General features: G+C 36.0%; 1 protein-coding gene across 2 annotated transcripts; it reads right to left on the reverse strand.

Annotated features, from left to right (window-relative positions):
• Nucleotides 1-17,969: 17,969 nt before the first annotated feature.
• Nucleotides 17,970-22,273, reverse strand: LOC147409402 (transcription factor bHLH25-like). 2 transcript variants are annotated; one of them, XM_086428510.1, is made up of 6 exons: nucleotides 22,151-22,273; nucleotides 21,846-21,924; nucleotides 21,201-21,737; nucleotides 19,787-19,993; nucleotides 19,622-19,670; nucleotides 17,970-18,933 (listed from the first exon to the last, which is right to left on the reverse strand). In XM_086428510.1, the coding sequence occupies exons 2-6, from the start codon at nucleotides 21,879-21,881 to the stop codon at nucleotides 18,923-18,925; spliced, it is 840 nt and encodes a 279-aa protein (XP_086284636.1). In that variant the 5' UTR covers nucleotides 21,882-21,924; nucleotides 22,151-22,273; the 3' UTR covers nucleotides 17,970-18,922. The 2 variants fall into 2 exon arrangements, with proteins under 2 accessions (XP_086284636.1, XP_086284630.1); XM_086428504.1 differs by having other exon boundaries at nucleotides 19,622-19,993; nucleotides 22,151-22,270.
• Nucleotides 22,274-23,357: the final 1,084 nt, after the last annotated feature.

Genomic DNA, 23,357 nt, shown 5'->3' on the forward strand with positions numbered 1-23,357 from the left:
ATCCAAACTATGCTTATGCTTTGGAAGTGCAAAACCTGTGTTGGAAGGGTACACAGATGCATACATGGCTGGTGATGTCGACAGCAGGAAATCCACTTCTAGGTATTTATTCACTTTTGCAGGGGGAGCAGTTTCATGGCAGTCCAAGTTGCAGAAGTGTTTTGCTCTTTCCACGACTCCAAATAAGGGTGAGCTCCGGGGAACTCGGCAATGATATTTTGCCTATATCTCGTAAGATACTCGTCCACCTCTTTCAAGGCAAGATTTCGTAAACACTCCTCCTTCTCCTTTCTTTTCTTATTTGAAGAAGAAGAAGATGAAGAAGAAGAAGAAGACGAATGTGAAGTCGAATCATTACGCATGTGGTGGATCCACCACAACCATAAAGCGCGAACCAACATCCATGATACGAAAACCAAAATCAGAATGAGGAAGAAAAAGATATCGTGATGTAAGTCAATTATTCCTTGCATCATAGGTGTTGCTGCGTCTTGAGATCCTAATTGCCATGGTTCCGCTGCATCACAAGGAGCGATTGTGAGGAATAGCCATTCTAGAACAATCATTTGGTTTGGTTCATTCTTTGACTGCTCTGCTCCCCAAAGAGAAAATAGAGAGACTTGCCCGAGCGGAGCCGGTTGGGTTGTCCAACCAAGAAAGACATGGGAAAGGAAACAAAAGAAGAAAGTTAGCCCCAACGACAAACGAACCTACGGGCGGTGGTTTCCTCTCTGAATGACGATTGAGCACTCTAGCGACGACTCTGAAATCGAATCTTACTTATATAAGATAATATCAAATAGAGATTTTGGCGCACTAGTGTAGGAAGGGGGTGGCAGTGGCCCGAAAGCCCAAGATACGGCTCGAACAAGTGCGCAATCAAAGGAAAATGAATTCTATTCAACAAAAACAATATCAGATATCGCAATCGCTGCAACCCCTGCCCTCACGCTAACAAGTCTCACTATGGCTTTGCTTTCCTCTGAATGCCTTTAGGCACGAATGGAGCAAAGCGAACCCACCAACTTATTGTATTGAGCTAGAAGTCCCAGTAAGGTCACTCTACATCTGGCTTATTAACTGGAACAAACTAACTCCCATGGGGCTAAAGCTTCTCTCCTCTTAGGATCAGAGGGGAGTTAGTCGCTCATTTGCAGCACTCAAGTCCTGCCCTTTGCTCCAGTCACCGATCGATCCCTTTTCCATTCTGATTTTCTTTATTTCATTGGTCGGTTTTGTCATGTTGAGAATATGGGGTCGCCTTCACTTTCCTGTAACGCATGCCCGACAATACTGGTCGTGCTTGTGACTGAATCAGCCGTTTCCGTGCGTTTTCTTTTGCAGGTTTTCTAACGGCTGAGTCCTAATGAAAAAGCGGCAGTATCTCGGGAGTAGTGATCCTTCCAAATCTGGACGGCCCTAATGTTGTGTTGGGCAAAGGATGCCGGCATAATCCTTTGCTTTAAGATTCAGTTACAACTGCAGCAAAGTAGATGTTCGAGTTTCATGTAACTTTAGATGTCGCTTCGCGTTCCCAGTCGCACAGTCAGCACCAAGTTGTCTGGATCATCCAATCGCCGAGTTGAACTATCGGCCACTCGCCCATTAACCCATTCGCGCACTCGCCAAGTCGCCAGATTCACCAAGTAGGAGCATGTGGGATTTGAGTCATCGAATCTGTTTCACATCCTGTCTTAAGTTTAGGTCTTCGAGTCTCTGAATCGTCGTCGATATTCCGCCGCCCGATTGAAAGACTCTTCGTGTTAACGCGTAAGAGGCGAATCGCCTTCGCGCGAATCACAGAGCCGATCCACACTAATTCGAATCAGAGGGCCAGGCCAGCCAAATGGAGTTGATTGATCAAGTTGATCCGCGCTAACGTCAGGTTACTGATTCGCGTGGACTCTTTGAACTCAGAAAGAATTGCATTCTTCGGAAATTTGACCCTTTGTGAAGTCGGTGATGGGCAGTACATCCTCGTAAAGTCTTCTGTTCATGGATTCTTCTTCAATGTCAGCTACAGGGCATTCCATGCACGTCAGTATCTTGACCATTTTCATTGTCAACATTGGCGACCAGGGGGATGACTGGCGCAAGTCAAGAATCAATAAACAAGCCTTGTCCATTGGGCTTGTTAGAGGGTGGTCGTAGATCAGATGGGTGGTCCGGGAACAGCAACGGGAGAGGGCTCGTAGCCCCCCCTCTCCCTCTTCCCCACGCCTATTTGTTCCCCGGGCCCCGGAGAGATGCTCCACTCTTTTTTTTTTTTTTTTAATCAAAAGATTCATAGATAGGGCCGTGATACATTCCGGAATATTGTAAAGGTAAATAGACTCTTTTCGTCCCCCCTTCGATGCCCGCCTGAGGACCTATGTGATTTGGAATGGGGATGTTCGCCTTTTGTAACAAGTAGACCCACGATACGGACTAATAGATGTTCCTACTGTTACTCGTAAGCTAGGAATATGGTTTGACCACTGCACTGGCTTCAGAACACTAGATTGAAGTAAGCAAAGGTGAATGTGATCTAGTTGAGCTAGAAAGCACCGCCCAAAGCAAGCACCCCGTATGACCTACTTAGCTCTCGTCAGGTCGAGTGGCATCCGCATCAGTAGTTTGCGGAGTCACGTTCCGAACCAATGACAGTAAAGGCGGACAGGGAGCAAAAGGTAAGGCCTGCACTCGACTAATAGGTTGAAGTCGCTAGCCAGTAGCTAGATAGGGCGAAGAAGCAACGGAACTACACCTATGAAAAAGAAAGCTAATGCCGTACCGTACGAGGGGAAGGAGAGACAGTGAACGAACAGCTCGGCTAGCCATTCATTGGGAGAGAGATCAGGATCTGCAAGAGTCAGTAGGCTTAGTCAAGGAAAGCCGAAATGCAAGTAGTGGTCGGGAGAGGAAGAATTAACAGAATCAACTGAATCTGCCCTCCTTGCCGATGCTGAATCAACTAGTTCAATTGCGGATACTGACTCTACCCCTCGGGAGGCATTGAGTTCCAATAAATAAAATCTCTGTCTGCCCAATCGTCGTAATAAAGTAGTGGTCTTGAGAATCTCATAAAAGGAGAATCATCTTCTTGGCCCCACCCTCCAGAAGAATGAAACAAAGCCATTCTTCTATTTATTCCTGTCCTTCGGCCTCAGCTCCTTCCATTCCGATTGGTTTATCCCCTTAATTCGGAGAATCTCAACGAATCGTCTTATGGATCGTCAGAGGCGGATATAACGATTCTCTTAGCGAGGCGAATTTCATTTTCATTCTTTGATTTGGGGAGATTTCTATTTCATATCCTTGATTCTATATACCCGGGTCGGGAAAGCTTAAAGCCCGGTTGCAAGGGTCAATGTAATATGAGATGTATTCCCCGGGCTTCTCATCCTATGAAGTGGAATTCCGGGGGAATCAGAACTAGGAAAAAGCAGGTGTAATGAAGTTTCGACAAATTTCTCTTAACGGATTCATTGAAAATCCTACCGGGCCTTTCTAGGTAATTAATTGGTTGGATGGAGTATAAAACAAGAGGCAATGAAATTGTCGACGAAATTTTAAGACCTAGATACTGAACTTTATAGGGAAGGAAGGCTGAGCTGGGCAGGAATGGATACAAACACATGTGAATCTCTGCCCCCGGACTGGATGGTCCGGCGAGATAGCTTTCTTAAGGATTTGCTGTCCTACTTACCATGCTTTCCATGCCATGTGCTTCCTCCAATACTGGAACTGGGGCTGCCCTATATAGTCAAGCACGTTCCTCAACAAGCTAATTAAGGGAAGTGGAGGCAGTCTCTGTCTGTTAAAAGAATTCGGGATCCCGGGGTCGGGTCGAAGAAGTAACAATAGTCGAAGTCAAAGTGGAACGTAGATAATTTTTACTCATATCTTGAAGTAACATATTTATGGCTATCACATCAATGTAGTGAAAATCACAATGAAAAACAAAGTCCTCCAATATTTTCCTTTGGAAAATGCTGAAATGACAAAAAATACTTACTGCGATTCTCACAAGTCTGACATGGGATGTGCACATAACCATAGATGTGTTTTATCGTGATACAAATAAAAACCATCTACGATTATGTATGCATGTCCACGACACATGGACCAATTCGAATGTGGGGTTAAAACGTCATAAAACCTCTTCCTTGACCGGACTGTAGTGCTCAACCAGACGACCCATCTTGCATCTGGGTGCAATTTTCAAAGTTGGTGTTGTATTTAATTTTCGATGCATGAATGGTGTGTTAAGTTAATAAAATGAGAGCAGCTATTGGCATCCCAACCTTTACTTATTACACTCCAATTTTTTAAATTATCTATTGCACGCTATTTCTAACTTAAAACACACCTTTCAAACATTACAGAAGTTTGTGTTAAAGTTATTATTTCAACATTATAACACATTCAAACAAGCTGTTGTATACAATTAGGATTAGGCCATATAAAATCCCAAATCTAATAGAGAGATTCTACTGCCACCCCAACTTTTATTTCTTCTCAATCATTGATTTATATTTTTAATTTTAATCAGTGTTAAAAGTAAAAGTTGGGGTGTCAATAGCAACTCTCAATAAAATACCAAATAAATGGGATATGATGAATGTGAGAACGTGACTGTTTGTTACTTGATGATTCATCATGCATAGATGATTCATTCCTACACTGGACAGTCTGGGTTAATGTTACTAATAATTTTTTTTTTTTTTTTTTATATTTCAATTTGGATTGAACAATAGTACTCGTGCTGATATCTTCTCTCAAATCTCAAAAAGAATGACAGTTGTCCTCCAGTGAGGACTGAGGCATGGGTTATTTTATAAAACCCCAAATTATTAGAAGAATACATGATGTGTGTCCCATCACAAGTAAGTCAGAACATCCTACACAAACAGATAAGATTTTTTGTAATTTTGACAATTCTGACGTGGAGATGCATAAATAACTGTAGATGGTTTTTACTCGTATCGCGAGAAAATATATCTATGGTTATGTGCACATCCTACATCAAATTTGTGAGAATTGTGATCGATTGCAAAACTTGCTGTGTAAATGCAGAGATAGAGATGTAAAATAAGACTTTGAGTAAGTCGAATTCGTTCCACAGGGACAATGAAGATTTAAAGATTCATTCGGATTAAAACCATAACAGAGTTTTGAAACAAATTAATTTAAAAACAAACCAGATTTGTTGCACAAATGTGATGAAAATCAACTTGTAAATTGAAATCAAAACAGAAATTAGGGGTTGAAGATAAAAGAAAGGGATATTAGAGAGTTCAATGTAGCCTTCACAAACCATCCATAATGTAAATTAATTCTGAATTTAACTCAATCCATGTAGCAAGTCATTGCTCATGGATCGGAAAGTGGAGTCGTTTAATCATTGAATGTAACCAAGGATCATTCATAAAAATATTGATTTAATTAAGATTGCTTAACCTATATTTCAATTCTTCACAGAGCATATACATTCTTGAACTTATCTAAGTAATGGCTATCAAAGCTTGAATCATAAACATAAGCTAAGGGATCTAATCAAAGGAGAATTTATAGAATGATTAACATGACAAGCAAGAATAATGAATTTAAACTACATTAAATGGATGGACTTGCTCTGGCATTATTGAACTCTCTAAGGAGATTCTAGCCACTCATTGCAAGGATTATAATTGCAGAAAATAATAAAAGAAAGGAGAAGATGGGTGAAGAAGATTGATCGATTGTAAAACTTGCTAAATAAATGTAGAGATTAAGATGTGAACTAAAACTTTGGGCAAGTCGAATTCGTTCCACAGGGACAATGAAGATTCAAAGATTTAATCGGATAAAAGACCTAAAACAGAATTAGAAAATAGATTTTTCTTAAAATAAATTGATTTGTAAAAACAAAACAGAGAAGAAAGTAGCAACTAATTTGTAAATGAAATTAAACTAACAATAGAGATTGAAGGTATAAGGAAAAGAGTTTAGAGAATTCAAGATTACCTTTGCAAGTTACCCAAAAATGCTAATTAATTCTAAAACATAACTCAATCCACGTAGCAAGTCATTGCTCGTGGATCGAAAGATGATTCGATGTAACCATTGATTGGAACCCAAAAGTCTTCATGAAGGCTCTTGTTTATGCAAGATTATCCGACTTATGCTTCCATTCATCACAGAGCATGAATGTTCTTGAGCTTATCTAAGTAAAACTCATCAAAGCTTGAAATGGAAGTCTAAATTGGAAGATCTTATCATGAAGAGATTCATAAAATTAGCATAAAAAACAGAAGTAATGAATTAAAATAACATTAATGGAGTGAACTTGCTCCGGCATTCTTGACTTCTCTAATGACAATCTAGCCGATCATCGCAAGGATCATATTGCAACAATACTAAAAGCAAGAAGATAGATGGAAAGAAAATGTAAAATAGAAATGCAACTTGATTCTTTTTTTGATAATCTCTCAAAAGAGTTACAATATAACCAATGGCTTACTCTTGATGTTTTCACTACACTCAAAAGCTCACCCAAAGGAAAAATTACAGAGAAGAAATAAAGAAAAATCAGAAATTATGGAAGAAGAGAAGAGGAGAAGAGCCCCCTTATCTAAAATCAACCTCCCAATTTATAATGTTCGTATTCGGGGTGGTTTGGCGGATAATTCGACTCAAATGACCCAATCAGTTACAACCACCGAAGCTTCTGTAAAAATCTCGAAGACAAATTCCTCGAAATGATCGCGGCGAGGTCTTGGCTAGCCGCGGCGCGGTGACGTGGCGCTCAAAATCCTCGAGATTTTGCCGGATGCTTCCTTTTTGCTCGCATGTTGTAACAGTAATTGTTACACCGTTTGTTGGTTTTTGAATGTGCCATTTTTACCTGAAATTAGTAACAAACTATTGTTAGCCACATTAATTTGGGATTTAATAAAATTTATTATTATTTTAAGGGAACTAGTATTTATATGATGGTAATCTTGGTGAAATTACGGTCCCAAAGTGAGATTATTGGGACCTTATCAAAGATGAAGATGCAACTTGATTCCTTCTTGAATGGATCTTCAAAAGAGTTACAATAAGAAATAAAGGATGAAATCACTCTTGTTGTTCTCACTACAATCAAAAGCTTTCTCAAAGAAGAAAATTACAGAGAATTAAAGAAAGAAAAATCAGAAAATTATAGAAGAAGAGAGCCCCCTCTTTGAAATCAACTTTTCGATTTATAACATTTGTATTCGGGTATTCGGGTTGATTTGACGGATGATTTGATTCGAATGAACCATTCTATTACAACAACCAAAGCTTCTCGAACATCTCATGCAAATCTCGAGGACAAATTCCTTGAGATCACCACGGAGCACCCAAGCCCAACAGCGGTGAGGTGACATGGCGCCTTTTACAGTTCATTTTCGATCATTTTTCTCCTTTTTGCACTCACATTGTAACCGACTTTGTTAATCGTTTGGCAATTTTCACGTGCGCTTTATTTATCTGCATTTAGCAATAATATCCCATTAGCTCTATTAATTTAGATAAATAATTTAATTTTATAATTATTTATGGGAACTAACAATTATATGATGATAATCTTAATGTAATTACGGTCCCAAAATCGAATAATTGGGACCTTATCAAATTGCAATAAATACCCTATGTCATTCCAGCATTTTCCAAACAAAAAAACATTTGAAACACCTATCTACCCAAACACAAAGAGAGAGATTTTGAAATCAACACTATTAATAAATAAAAGCACTAAGAAAAATGTCAATTTAAAGATAATGATATGAATCTTATTGTTATATCTAAACCCATCTCAAAATATTTAGATAAAATTACTTAATAAATTCTTTGGGAGGGGTTTCTTTCTAAATAGTCCTTAAGAGCCTTGTTAGTAATTTGAAATATGACAAAATTTTGATATGAGAAAAATTCCAGTTCTATTGGATTTTGGATTGCAAAAATCCGATTTAAAATTCGATAAATTGAAAATATATGGAATATGTTTCATGTGTATTATTTGTCTCATTTCAAAATTTTGGTAATATGATAGTGATGATGAGTATAGCCATGAGATTTTCATTTTCGAAGATCTCTACTACTTGAATTTGGAGTCCCCACCAGTAGTTTTTAAAAACTGGTATGAATGGACACTGGAAAACTAGTTTCAAAATATTTTTGTTTGTAGTGACTCTCGGACGGATAAAGGTTATTAATCTACCCTAGATTTAGATAAGGGCCCAAAGCCTTAGTCTTAAACTTTTATGGTGTGTGCATTACTATAAGGATTTTAATAAATATTTTGAAAAGGATTTTCAACCTCTACCATTTTGATCGAGCCAAAGTCAATCTACCAGAAGTAAAAGATGGTTTGCATCACATTTTAAAGTTGATATAAAAGAAAAACAAAAATAAAAGAAAGAGAAAGGAGAAGTAGAATGGAACAATTATGAAGGGGAGAGAAGAGGGGTTTAATTTTTTTTTTTTAATTCTTACTTTATCTTTTTTGACTTGATTTTCTTTGAGTCTTCTCCTTAATCTTCAAGATGAACTACTTGATCTTAGTCTTGATATGCTTGTAGAGTAGAGGTTTTAGTAGTTGATGGATGTAAGTATGAGATTGTGTGATAGAGAGAGAGAAAGAGAGATAGAAAGTTAAGAGAATTGAGAGAGGGGTTGAGAGAATTATAAGGTTTGATAGAGGGTTCAAGTCTTGAAAAGGATTTGTGGTGAGAATGGGGGGTTTTTATAGATTTTTAGGGGTAAAATGGGGTGAAAGGGTGGAAAGGTATAAAATGACATGAGGTTGAAGAGTAAGATGTGTGAAATTTAATATTAGGGGAATGATATTTGTGGAAGGAGGTATAAATAGGTAGCTTGTGATTCAAATGGGTTAGATCTTTCAACCTATTTTGATTGTGTTAAGTAAATTGAATGAAATATATTTTTATTAGAAGAATGGTGGTGTAAGAGAATGGTGGTTGATTTTTTTGAGAAGGTGGATGACATGGTGACATGTGTCAAAGAGGTGTAGAGGGGGTGCGTTTAATGAATTGATTAGGGAGAAAGAGTGTGGGAGTGGCTTGTGATGAGGGATATAGAGAAAACGATGGAGTAGGTTATGACATGGGTGTAGGTTGAGATGTGGGTAGATTAACTTTTTAGAGAAAGGTGATGGGATTGGTAGATGGATTAGGAAGGTGGGTTGAGATGATGACATGTGTCCCATTGTGATGATCATTATTAATTGGTTGTGATTGTTGGGCTTAGATTGAGAAGTGAGATGATTTAGAGTTAATGGACTTAGGGGTTGGGTTGGATTTAGTTAGATTAAAGTATATGTAGGATTAGATTGGGTTGAGAGGTGATGTGGTGATGGCACAAAGGGAGGAGGAGTTCTTAGCCCATGAGCCAAGCAAAAGGGGGCCTTAGACCATTTATTTGAATAAAACAAGCTTTTTTAGGATTTTGACTTTGAGGCTCATTCCAGTTTTCACGTATTTTTGGGCACTTTGAGTCGAGGGCCCATTCAAATTTGGGTGTCTACAGTGAGGATGAAATTGATGATGTTGAAGGAGGTGATGATATGGTGGTGATGATAATACTGATGGTGAAGATAATAAAGACATTGAGGTTATTGTTCTATTGATTTTATAAAAAAAGACCAAAGTTAAAGGACAAATCATCAATTTAAAAAATTAAGGTGTAATCTCAAATAATTGTAGAAGGCCATACTATTAATTTTTTTTAAAGATAAAAGGTCATTTGTCACTTAAAAAGATGGATTTCTCCAAAATTTTGAAGCTAGCAGCTTCAAAGTCGGCTTGTGTTATACGTCACAACTTACAAGTTTACACTTTGCAACATACAACAAGTTACAGTAGCATTTTTTTTTATTGAGTTTTATAAAAATTCGTAAAAAAAAAAAAGAAAAAGCAGAAAAGAAGTGTTTTATTTTTTTTAACTTAAAATGCGTGCATTACTCATAATAGTTCAATAATCCAGATAAGTACATGGGTAATCGTAGAGATATTGGAATGTCACTCTGAAAATATTGCTGGTAACAACTCTAAAAGAAGGTTTTGACTGTATTCCATATTGCATACACAGCCAAACACACAAAGATACGCCATGCATGGAAGTAAATACCTGACACTGATGCCCCTTCCCTCCTTTCTCCAAAAACAATCCATATGCATACTCTGGATACTAAATGATTATGGATCAGAGGTGTGTTCAAATAACCAAACGAAAAATAGAAGGTGCACTCAGATCGAACCCGAACTAACCAAACAATGGTTTCTATTATATTTAGACTATTTACTTTGAACATTAGTCCAAAGAATCTACAAATGAGTTCTTGAAAATATTTAATCAAGCTTAGGTTTCCCCTATATCTTGAAAGATTTTGCATCAGATTTTTTAGTTCAAGAGATGATTAAGTACATGGGTAACCAATCAAGCATAGATGTCTTTCTAAAAATAAGTTGGCCTACTAATAAGGAACCTAAATGAAGGTTTAGAATGTAAATCTAAACCATATGACACAACAGACATACAGATGCAATATACATAAACAAGTTGCAAGAACCTTCATAGATTATATGCGTCACTCATCTGTCATAGAAAGAGGGAGAAGGATACACTAATGAAACATGATCTGACACTTGGTTTAGACATCTAAATAATTATTGCCGAAAGCTCTGCTCAAATTACTTAACGGAAAAAAAAAATAAAAAAAAATAGCCGCACTCATGTCAAAGAGAGAACAAAAATTAACGTAGCATAATAATACAACAATAATTTTATATTAACTTTACAGGAGCTTCATGTATGCCATGAAGCCGTTAAGAACATCCATGTTCAACAAAATTCAATAGCCATAACTGAAGCATTGGATAAAGACGCTCGTATCCGACAAATACACTAGTAAGAAGTCAAATCACTGACGTGCCAGAGTAGCAAAGCTTAAATGAATTGTCTCCCCAATCAACTGGATTAGCAATTATTTTTTTCAAAATACTTGCGTGTTCAAACCGTTAGCAATTAATAATTCATAAAAACCCATGGCTTACCTAATACCCTCCTTAAAAAAATTATAATTCAGTTTTTATACTAACCTTCAAATTGTTTATATTAACTAGACGTGACGTGGTTATTGACCTTGATGGTATTGCACCCACATTGCAAATAGGTGTTTAACAAACAAACAAGTTTTTTTCAGGTTAATAATTTTGTTGGGGTTGAGAGTGATGGCTACTCCCTCTGAATTATAATTAGCCAGTTCACATGAAGGGCTTGCTTGGTGGAAGTATTTTTTTCATTAAATTAATTGAGAAAGTCCAAATAACAAAAGGAAACAGCTATTCTCAGTGAATGCTATTATGATTTGTTTTTTCCTGATTGGTATGAATTTTAATATAGTGCAGAGTGAGTAGCTGTTTTCGGATGTAAATTCTGTTCATATTCATCTCATGATGTTATGAAAGTCCAAAATCTTGAGTTCTTGTTTGTAAGAAAGTCAAGGGAATTTGTCATGAAAAAAGAAAAAAGAAACATGAATACTCAAGGGTATCTCACACAATGTCCTCTTTCAATTTTCTAACTCGACAGTAACGGGAATGGTCATCTGCTTCTAGGATTTCCTTCTCTCATACTTCAAAGAGCAAGCATTTAAACAACAAAAATAATTTTACCTACCTTAACACTTCTACCAAATTGCTAAGAAACATTATGAAAACAATCCCTTAAAAAGGAAAATCAAGCAAATTTCCATAGACAGGAAAGCTGGATGCATAGTTTTGGAGTCCAAATCGGTTGGAATAAGCAGTAAAATTCCTTACGCAACATTGGCTAATCAGAACACATTTTATCATTGATTTGAACCCTGAATGGTTACAAGCAGTCGTCAATAGATCATTAAAGAATATATGGTCGGGTATTGTACCTTCTTACCTTGAGAACTTCTTAAATAACTGCAACCATCTGCCCTTCTTTCACTGCTAATCTGGCTATAACGTAGCCCATAATCATTGAGGTACACCACATACTATTCCTCTCGACAGTAAGATCAAGGATGACAAAAGCATCCTAGGAACTATAAGACCCCCAAAAGCATTCAAAATGCAATGGTGTAAAACATCGCAAAATATTTTTCTTTCCACAAATCCATAAAAAGTTAAGGCCTTCTCACATAGTAAGTTCTAAGGATAACAAGTAAACACGTAGTAAGAAAGAATACCATCCCCTCCAAAGTTGCATCAAACATCAATATATCTTGATTGAAGTTCCCACATTTTGGATAACAATCAATAAGAAATCTGATTACCAAGTTATTGAGCTCAAACCATGAAGCAATGTACCTAGCTCAAATATTACAACCGACCATGGGCACATACAAATTATGCTAACAAAGGTGAGAAATTGCGTGTCTTCAAACAACATTAGAGATTCTCTTCAATGCCCATTAAAGAGAAATCCAGTTATATATGATAGAAGTTCACACACTCGGTCCTATTCTTTTTCTTTCATGCTGTTGAAATCCTCTTTACATGAACAGTCACTCAAATTTTGCATGTAGATTAACAAGAGCATGTTTAGAAAGAAATTTCTTTAAACCCCATTTGAATAATTCGAGCGCAAACATGTGAAACCAAATTATGACCTAGCACACCATTTTTTGAAAAAATGAACAGAAAACTATCATTTTAGGGAACAAGATCCCTTGATGTAGGACATCTATAATTCTAGTTAGAGTTTTAGTAGGATTTCTATTTCTAGTTCTAGTAAGATTTCTATTTTCATAGTTATGTTAGGAGTACAATTCCTTGTTAGTTTCTAATTTATTTGAAATTCATTTTTATTATTTTTGTTATAATTAAAAGTGATTAGAAATGTCCAAAATTTGAGTTCTAATATAATTGGAAAGTTAGTGTTATGTTATAGATAAGTTAGGAATATTAATTTTTTTTTACTCTACAATATATCATTTATGGCGTGAACGTAACCATCGAATTTTTGACGAGAAAGAAATGAATTAGCAGCAACTTAACCGTTTAATTATGGCTGATGTGTGTGGCAAAATCGAAGAGATGAAGACGGATAAGGCTAAATGTTTAAGCTTAATTCAGAGGTGGGGCTGTACTGGTATGTTGAAAACTAGAGAGCTCTTTATTTTTTGATGGACATGTCCTCCAATGGGAGTAGTAAAGCTGAATACCGATGGGTCCTTGACAGAGATAGGGGTAGGCTTTGGGTTTATTGCTAGAAACTCTACGGGTGAATTGATTACTGTTGGACTGAGTCATTCAAGTTATACAAATATTATTGCAATCGAAATGGAAGCAATTCTAAATGGCTTGCAGCATCTTGGGGGGCTAGGGTATATGGACATTCTTATAAATTCAGATTCGTTAATGGCTATCAAGGGAATAAAGGAAGAATGGAGCACTCCCTGGAGACTAATTAGCCTTATTAGAGATATCAAGTATGCTATGAGAGGTTTCAACTCAATCATGTTGGAATTTGAGTGGCGAGAAGCTAATGAAGCGGCAAACTGGTTAGCGAGAAGATGAGTGCTAAATGTATCTCCTTGTCTTTTTAATTCTTCTAATACCCCGGTGAATTTGTTAAATACCCTCTTGGAGGATATAAATTATTGTTATTTTCGGGGTTAGCAGCTTTAATAAAAAGGAGAGGCCCTTCATAGCCTCATCTTACTGATAAAAAAAATGTTAATTTTTAGTATTTTAGTAGGATTCTAAATTGTTATGATGGAGTTATCTATATAAGGATCTCCAAATATGAAAATTAACAAAAAATAATCAATCAATTCAATTATCTTTTCTCTCTTAATTACTTTTTAATTTTATGTTTTTTTATTTTATTTTAAGCTATTACTTATTTATCAATTAAATCTATTGATTCACACGCTTCTACTACGTCATCCCTATCCAAATACGGATGGCTTGTCTTGTTGTGAAGTAGTTGACTAGCACCTCTATATATTCTCTATTACCAATGCCAATTTCACTAGAGAAAAAAAATTCAGGAATTTCCAATGAAGCAACTCTGTGGTTTCTCTTAAGTATCATCGAGTGAGTTGGAATAAAGATTGTTCCCTATACCAAGAAGAGGGATGGGAATTAGGAGGCTTTGTAAATGAATAGAGCCGTCTAGAAGAGCTAGAAGTGCATTTGGTAGTTCTAGTTTGAAAAAAATATTTAGAATGGGATTGACAATGTCAGGAGGGTGCAAAGTCCTTTTTTTTGGGGGGGGGGGGGGGGGGGGTGGTGAATGTGTGGATAGGAGATGTTCCCTTGAGAATCAAAATTTTTAATACTCTCCATGAAACCTTAACTTCAAAAGAAATCTCAATGACCAGCGAGAATGTTGTTATCCATTTACGATTTCCCTATTGTCTAAAGTCATCTTTTATGTTCGCTACAAAATTTTAATGAAACTCATCTCATAACCCGCAATGTCATTATGGTTGACATCTACGTTACATGTAAATGGGAATCGTTAAATCACCTTGGCATTCAATTCCAAGTGGCCTCAGCCATATGGCATATCTTTTTCTATATCTTTAACAGGTGTTGGACTCTACCCAACTCAGTCCTTTTCAGTCTTACTATGCTCTTGGCCCTTGAGGGAATGTTCTTTAGAGAGATGCTCCCTTTTGGTATTTTGCTCGAGCGTAGAATATTTGGAAAGAGTGGAACAAAAGAGCCTTTGATGGGATTGAAGAGGAGCTTTCAATCACCATTTTAGCAGTGAAGGCAAATCTCTTTTTCTAGTCTAAGATGTATAAGGAAAGCTCTGGTTCTTTTTTAAGGATTTTGTATTCAAGTGGGACTTGATATTGCCTGGTGAGAATAATTGATAGTTTTAACCTCTTTGAGGCTTTAAGGCTATTCCCTGGTCATATTAATTTTGCTTTGTTTAGCTCCATTTCCTTTCCTTTAGTCCGTTCTCTAGTAGAACTTCTCAACCTCTAGGAGGAGCTCCTATATTTTGCCTCTATGTACACATTTTTCTTTGTTTATGAATGAATTTTCACTTATATATACATAAATGATCTATCACTATTTGTATAAAAAAAAAAAGTTGAGGGCAATAAAGAGAATGAACTTTGAGGGCTTCATATCAAAGCTATTCATGCAACGAAAGGAAGCTTGATGCTTCGTGTGCATAGCCATGCCTAGTAACTTCACTAACAATAGAGTTGCAAGATTCCTGGAAATGGAAATGCATGCTTCGAAAAGTGTAATGATTTCCTAGGCCCCCATCACAGAACCGCACATCATTTGACTCGGAATAAGCATCACCATAACTCTTTTTATTGTGTATCTCGAGGCCAATGATCTACAGTTCTGTTATGGGGGCGTGTTTCAAAGGGGGGCATCATATTATCACGACTCCTTGGAAAAACCTCTAACCCTTTGGGACATTTCACCGAATAATGGATGTTCAGAACGGGATAAGTTTATTTAATGTGTATACAATATTCCTGCAAAGGAAACATACCTAATTTGGGAAGGCATCTTTTCTTCCTTCCCTCTAACGTCATTTTCCTTAAAAGACTGGTGGCTTTGTCTTTATCCTTCACTTGCCAAAGCAGAAAAAACGTAAATCAGCAACACCACATAATACGTACGGACGGATAGAAGCATGCCACTTTCATTTTACCATATCAAGTAGAGTTCCACTAACCTTACCGAGTAAGGATTTCACCCTTAGCAAGAGTCCTTGGCCTCACCTTGTGATATACAACACTATCTGATTTCAGAGTTCTAGAGGACAAAATTATATGAACCTTGAAAGAAAAAAAAGTGATTTTTCATCGTTGAATTTTAATTTTAATTTTAAAATTAGGTGGAAGTTTGGGAACGATTCATTTTCAAAACCTTGGATCAAGCTCAAAAGAAAAAATCTAACTAAGTGGGTAAGGTGAAACTCAGACCTGAGTTTTTTTTTTATGACATCTAAAGAGGAAAGGCTTAAAACCTAAGTAAGTGGGTAAGGAAAATGTTTCACTATTATGTAAAGAGGATTCAAAATTTTCTTCTCTAGGTAATGACTGTCAACCCAAGTCACTTTGACTCCTCCTAGTAAAGGTAGTGGATCCTCTACAGTTGTGTTCCCCGCAGTTCCCTTTAGTGATTAAGGGATAAAGATTTACTACTTGAAAACAAAATCTAACACTACAGACTCATACGGATCCTTTGTAGATCATATTTAAAAATAATAATTGAAAAAAAAAAAAAAAAAAGACATTTTTTAAGTTTGATGAATGCTTTTAAAATAGACGGTATGTGACATCCAATTTTTTAACAAGGGGATATTGTGGATGTGTGACGTGACTCCCTCAACCGTCATATTCCACTACATGGAATTGCAGGGAACACGTATCACAGAGGATCTGCTCCCCTAGTAGACCTATCCCTCCCCCTCTCCCCCTCAACCCTTGCCCCTAATGAGACCTTTTCCTTCTAAAAAAAACAAACAATTTGAGATTTCACAGACTTTTTTACAAGCAAAGTCAGAGAATCCCCTCTTCCTTTTGGATAAATCCAAGAGGAGCGACTCAAACTCAAGACCTTCACTTTTGAGTTTAAAACATTGGACTCCTAATCAAGCCGTTTTCCACATGGCATGAAGCCCAATGTATTTATTACTAAGAGTCACAACCCAAAGTGATGCCTCTTTACAATAACAATATAAAGTGTCTACGTGGCACATTTTGGTTGTAGACTAAATGCATCAAGCTGCATGTCATGTAGCAAGCAGCTCAATTAGGAGCTTGATGTGTTTTAAACTCCTACTTCTACCATGTTAATTCATTACTAAAACCCCAAATGATTAAAACTCAGGAGGATACATGAAGACAACATCACACACATTCAACAAAAGTTGGTTTTTTATTTCAATATCTAACTTATAAGGGTCGTGCTACAGTGACATTGAAATTGACATTGTTTCACACATAGGTGATTTTGACTCGTATTTTGATGAAAAGCATATATGTATATAGGGTTGGTGTTCAACAACCAATGTTAGGGAGTCAACGCCTTTGTCCTATATGGGTTAGAAGTTTTAAAATGGGTTGATTTTTTGTGAGGACGATTATTTATGGTGAGGAGATTATCCTTGCAAAAAATCAACCCAATCTAAAACTTCTAACCCCATCAAAAGTGGTTTAGAAGTTTCAAATAGGAGTGATTTTTTGTGATGAAGATCTCCTCACCATAGAGATCATCCTCACAAAAAAATCAGCCCATTCCAAAAAATTTAAGTCATATAGGACAAATTTTGGCTCCCAACATTAGCTATCGAACGCTACCCTATATATATACATATACATCCATAACGTGTGAAACGATGTCAATGTCACTTCAACATTTTCCAACTTATAATTGCGTCACAAGAGAATACAAAGCAAAGCTTGGCTTGTTTTTTTCTCTGAGTCCATGTCGTATGCATCCACAATCCAAGGATATTTTCAAAAGAAAATATTTTAGGCATTAATTTCTTGGATTTTGACTTATGTGGCATGTGTTGAGGTGTGAGAGGAGGGCTTCAATCCTCCACCCTGAGTCTGATCCAGTTTCTTTTTTAGACTAATGATAATCTGATGCTCTTTTTTCAGAAGTCCCCCATACGTTCCTTGATTTGACAACCATTAAACCATACATCTTTTCTTGTGTATCCCGATGCAAAAAGATCTACGATTATGTGATTGGAACGTCTGAAAAAAAAAAATGTCAGATTATCACAACTCCTTTTTTATCTCTTCCACGACCACCACGAAAAAAAGGCCCAAGGTATAAACTACAAAAACAAAAAGTAACAATCACAATTTTAAAAAAAAATGCAAAACTAACTTTGCAACCAAACAAGGTGTATTAAAGGTGGTGGGGCCCTTCATAGCCACTGCTTACTAATAAGAACAAAAAATATAAAGGTGGTAGACTGGTTCATACTTCAACAGAAATCATTTTAAAACAAGAGACTAAGACAAATTGCATCATCTTATTTCATTGGAAACTCCTAAAAAAGAAGAAGCCAAAAAGAAAGATTATTTTGTACACCAATTAAACTAGGAGTTAAGAGTATGTCTGATTGCATGGAAAGTGACTTTCCATGGAATTTGAAATCCATGAAAAAAATAGTAGTGGAAAATAGTTAGGGTTGGAAAATAAAATTCCATTGCTTGATTTACTTGGACAAAATCATGGAAACATTATGAGAAAAAAGAAGAAGAATAATGAGAGGAGGAGAAAGAGGAAGAAGATGAGAGAAGGGGGAGAGGAAGAAAAAGATGAGGAGGAAAAGGGAGAGGGGAGGATGTGACGATGGTAACGACAACGACAGAGGTAAGTGAAGAAGAAAATAATGAGGAAGAAAAAGGGAGAACATGGTGGTGGTGGTGGCGGCGAAGGTAAGTGAGGAAGAAGATGATGAGGAAGATGAGGGGAGAACGCGGTAGTAGTGGTGTCGGTAGAGGTGAGGGATGGAGAAGAAGATAAAGAAGAGAGAGAGAAGGTGGCCAGAGATGGTGATGATGGTGACGACAATGGTGATGACAATGAGATTAGTGTGATGGTAGTGGTGGTGATGGTGGTAGGGAATAAGAAGATATGAGTGGGAAAGAATTGAGAATGAAAAATATAGGTGGATTTCACTTTCCCACCCATATGGGTAGAAAAGTGAAATCCATGTTTTGGTAGGCTTTTTGATTGGGGTGGAAAATGAATTTCCATTTTCATGTGCAATCAAACACTTGAAAAATGTCATTTTCCTTTAAAATTGATTTTCCACCCTATTTTTCATATGCAATCAAACATACCCTAAGTATCTTCTTCTTTCTTACATAAAAGGACGAAGTGTTGACTGCAGATTCTTTACCAGATCTTTAATTGTCATGCAAAATTCAACGTCCATCTGCAAGAAATTGATATTGGTTTTAATGGGTTTGAAGAGCAAAAAACCGAGAACTAAAGACTTCAACATTGATCTCACAACAAATAAAAGAACATAGACACAAAAATTATTTTATCTTTCTTTCAGTTAAAAAATAGGGTAAACTATCATTTCAAGTGTGGAAAGAGATATTTACAAAAACGTGATTAGCTTTTGACAAATTTATGATTCCCACTCACTGTCCATTTTAATTACCAAAACATGAACAGTAATCATTTTAAACCTACGAAATAGCCATTTTAAACCTATGAAGTAGTCACTTTAAAACCTCCGAATTTGTTACCATTCATGTTTTAGTAATTAAAATGAACAGTGAACCGGAATGGTAAATTCTTTAAATTCAGCTCAAGAAATGGTAATTCACCCTATGAAAAATTTCCCATTCAAGTACACTGTTCATTTTAATTCCAAAACATCTTTTGAGATGGTCACTTTTAGTGATCTCGTCGGTAAATATATACCTGATTCATTTTTCAGCCAGATCATCACTTAAAAACTAGAGTAAATAATTACGATCTTGATATGCATGTTTTTGGAATTAAAATGGACATTGTACTGAAATGGAAATTTTAGTAGAAGCTCTGTATGTTTTTGGAATTTTCTTAAAAAAATACACAAGCAATGATCATAAGAAAGAATCAGAAATTACCTGAGCTACTAACGTTATGTCCAGAGTGGAATTCCCAAATTCCATGGCCCTGGAATTGACAACAATTAGATGAAGCTTCTCAATTTCGGCATGTATTTTCAAGAGAATTCCTTTATGTTTCTCACAGTGAATTCTTATTAAGACATTCTTATCGGAAACTCTTACTTCCATATCAGGAAGAATCTCATGGTATCTGTTAGTAAAGTTCTTATCGGAGGAAGACGTGTCATCATCCGGGGAGAGTTGCAATTTCTTGACGTTGATCTTAGATTCCATGGTCTTCTTTGTTATTTGTTCCTCAAGTGTTTTCACTCTCTCTTGGAGCTGTTTCATGTAAGTTATAGCATCTTCAAGAACAGAAACCTTATCCATCTGCAATAAGAATAAAAATAAAAATGTTCAAACTTGTTGAAAATTCCTCTTTCTCTAATTTTTTTTGGATAAATTACTATTTCATGATCAACTTTTGACAAATTTACGATTCTGGCCCACTTTCCATTTTAATTACCAAAATGTGAGCGGGCAACGAATTCAGCGATTTTAAAGTGACTATTTTGCAGGTTTAAAGTGACAATTTCACAGGTTAAAAGCAAAATCGTCATGAAATTATCACTTTAAACCTGTGAAATAGTCACTTTAAAACCATCGAATTCATTGCCCATTCACGTTTTGGTAATTAAAATGAACAATGAGCTGAAATCATAAATTCGTAAAAAGTTGTTCACGTTTTTGTAAATGTCTCCAAAAAAATAATAATAATTCAAACTGATCACATGATGGTATATAACATGCTAAAATTTGTCATTTTCATTATGTTTCCAATAAATAAATTTATATAAGTGTTATTTCTCTTGATTAGTTCAGTGGGATGTAAGCCATAACTTTCCATCAGATAGATAACAGCGGCTTGATTAATCTCTCTTTTTTAAAATCAAAATGCGTAACAATCCCCTTGATTTCATCACTTGTAACAGGCTCATTAATCTGTCCCAAATATCTCTCTCTCATTTATACTGTTTTGAAATTTAAATCTTTTTTTTATTTTTTTAAATTTAAATCTTTTGTCACAAACCCTTGAATGAATTCCCTTTAATTCGAATATTTGACTTTAAAGACAAACAGCATAAAAGTTAAAAGGGTAAATTACCATTTCATGTGCTGAATATGAGAAAATTCCCATTTCAGTACACTGTTCATTTTAATTCTCAAAACAAGTTTTTTTTAGCGAGATCGTCACTTTTAGAATAAATACCAATGATCTCACTATTTTTTTTTTATTATCAGGGAGATCATCACTTTAAAATCCTGTGATCTCGCTCTGTTGAGTTTAGTCACACCTCGGACAGTTATTACCTTGTCTCTCTCCTTTCAAGTTTTTGGGACTTTCCACTCGTTACCAATTGGTTTTGAGTTGGACCCCAAATGTATAACGCTATGCATGTTTTCATAATTAAAATGAACACTGTACTGGAATGGAAATTTTAACAAAAGTTGCCCCGTATTTTTAGAATTTACTCAAATTTAAATCCATTGCAGACCGATTTCCATAGGCCTCAAAAATAAATCGTAGAAAGGGTACCTTCTTTAAGCCGGGGACAATGGCTGATAGAGCCATGAACATCTGGGCATGCCTCTCTCGTCTCTTCCTCTCCGCAATTATGTGATCTTGAGCGGAAGAAGGCGACTTAGTAGCCAAGGCGCTTGCCCTCTTATTCCCTCTATTATTCTGGTTATTCTCACAAGACGTTCCGAAGGTCGTGTTTCCATGAGAAACAACCTTTTCTTTAGGCTTCACTGCACCAGCTATATTCTCATAGAACTTCTGAGGATTGGTCGGATTCTCAAAATAAAGAATGCTGGGAGTAGAAGAACTTCCAGTCTCGAATTTATTTGTGGATTTCTCAGGGCTAATCGGCTGAAAGGCTTCCATTGGTAAACATCTGAAGTTGGTGTTGGTGGTCTTGTTGCTTCTTGGGTTAAAGGATGGTGGGTAAGAGAAGAAGCTATCAGTACTGGTGAATGAGTGTTGGAATTCCTCTCCAAATGAATCTGCTATTTGTTTTGTGGTGAGAAAACTCATCTCACATTGATGGATGAAGGTTGGGTCCTCCATTCCCTGTAAATTAAATCAGAAATTTAACCCTTATATATAATACTTTCTTTAAGGAATAAAATAAAACTAATTATTTTGATTTCTATAGTTGATGAACACAATAACCTTTACCATTTCGGATAACCATGTTATGGATGAGATCTCCATTAAAGCTGGTTTGATTTCTGATTAAGAAGAACTTGATAAGATCCTGAAAAGAAGTCCATTAATATATAACTAAAAAAGAATTGAAATCAATGGAGCTCAAATCTCAATAAATCAATTAAAGCCAAGATTTAAATAATAATAAATAAATAAATAACACAAGCTTCAGGTGCCAAGATTTAAAAGAATTCCCAAACTTTCTTTCCTTCAAAGAAAGGAAGTGGAGCTAAAACCCAAGATTTAATTTTATAGAGTAGGAGAGAAGAACTTACCAACAGAAGAAGACGACTCGGAGCTTCTTAATTTTCTTAAAGAAAAATACTTTGGCCTGATGGACAAGAGCAACAGTAGACTTTTCTTTCTTTTATAGCTGGTTCTCTGAGATCCTTTTTCACACGTGTGACCAGACTACCCTTCTAACGTGTCTCTCCGCCTTATTTTTCTCAGCGTTCCTATTTATTCTAGAAGTGCAACTTCGTTCCATTTCGTTTGGTATTGGAGCAAATCCAAACCGAACCGATCTAGGTCAATTTAGGGTTGTAAAAAAACCCGTTATCCACTCAAAATCCGACCCAAAAAATGCACCTGTATCCATAAGCCAAAAATACCCGAACCATACCCGTCTTGATTTGGTTCTGTTTCGGTTTCCCTTCCCCAAAATAAGTCCGAACCTGTAATTAACCCAAAAATACCCATTACCCAAACCCAAATCGTTTCAGAACTTGAAATTTAAAAAAAAAATAAAAATCATTTAAAAATCTATATATATTTATAAATTTGAACTTTAGTTTACAAACTAAATTATTTATATAATTTAAAAAGTTAAAAATTATACTAAATTTTAAAGTAAATTATTTTAATTTTAAAATTTATTATATTTATATATATACTCGAACTCGTACTTGTAAAATACCTGAACAATCATGTCAGGTAGGGCATGAATATTGAACTTTACTAGTACCCAATCAGACCTATAGGAGTTAGTTCTGATTTCATATGTACGCAAAGCATACCAAAACTTTGGGTCGGGCTCAATTATGGGTACCCTAGTCAATTCTCATAAATAAGAATCAAAATTAGATTGAATTAATGATATTAAAATGAATCTAAAATCAAATCAAAATAATGAATTGAATCACTTACTTCAATTCTTGAGTTACCTGTATCGTACAAACTTACTTCCGAACACATATATTTTAATAAGTAAATAAATAACCCATTGAAATTGTATTTTACTTAAATTTTTAGTTAAATTTTTGACAACTGAATTTTAAAGATAATAATGACTAGGATTTCGTGTATGAAACATTTATAAGGGGGTCAGTTCTCAATTTAATTTGGTTCTACACCAGCTGTGAATTGAGGATTGGATTGGTTGTTTCTTCATTTTTCCAATCTAGAACAAAACTGAACTTTGCGCTAAAGCATGCCAAACCTACTTGTTTGGTTCATTTTATAATTTGAACCGGACCAAGTTGA

Source organism: Akebia trifoliata, chromosome 2 (assembly GCF_017979445.1).
Source record: "Akebia trifoliata isolate Shusen 1 chromosome 2, ASM1797944v1, whole genome shotgun sequence".
NCBI classification, from domain to species: domain Eukaryota; kingdom Viridiplantae; phylum Streptophyta; class Magnoliopsida; order Ranunculales; family Lardizabalaceae; genus Akebia; species Akebia trifoliata.

Excerpts from the sequence above, each read along its gene's own strand:
- LOC147409402 (XM_086428504.1), bottom strand. The coding sequence starts at position 21,881 with ATGGAGATCTCATCCATAACATGGTTATCCGAAATG. Across the intron at positions 19,994-21,200 it reads TTGTCCCCGGCTTAAAGAAG|ATGGATAAGGTTTCTGTTCT; the intron begins GTACCCTTTCTA and ends TTCTTATTGCAG. Across the intron at positions 18,934-19,621 it reads ACATAACGTTAGTAGCTCAG|ATGGACGTTGAATTTTGCAT; the intron begins GTAATTTCTGAT and ends AATTTCTTGCAG.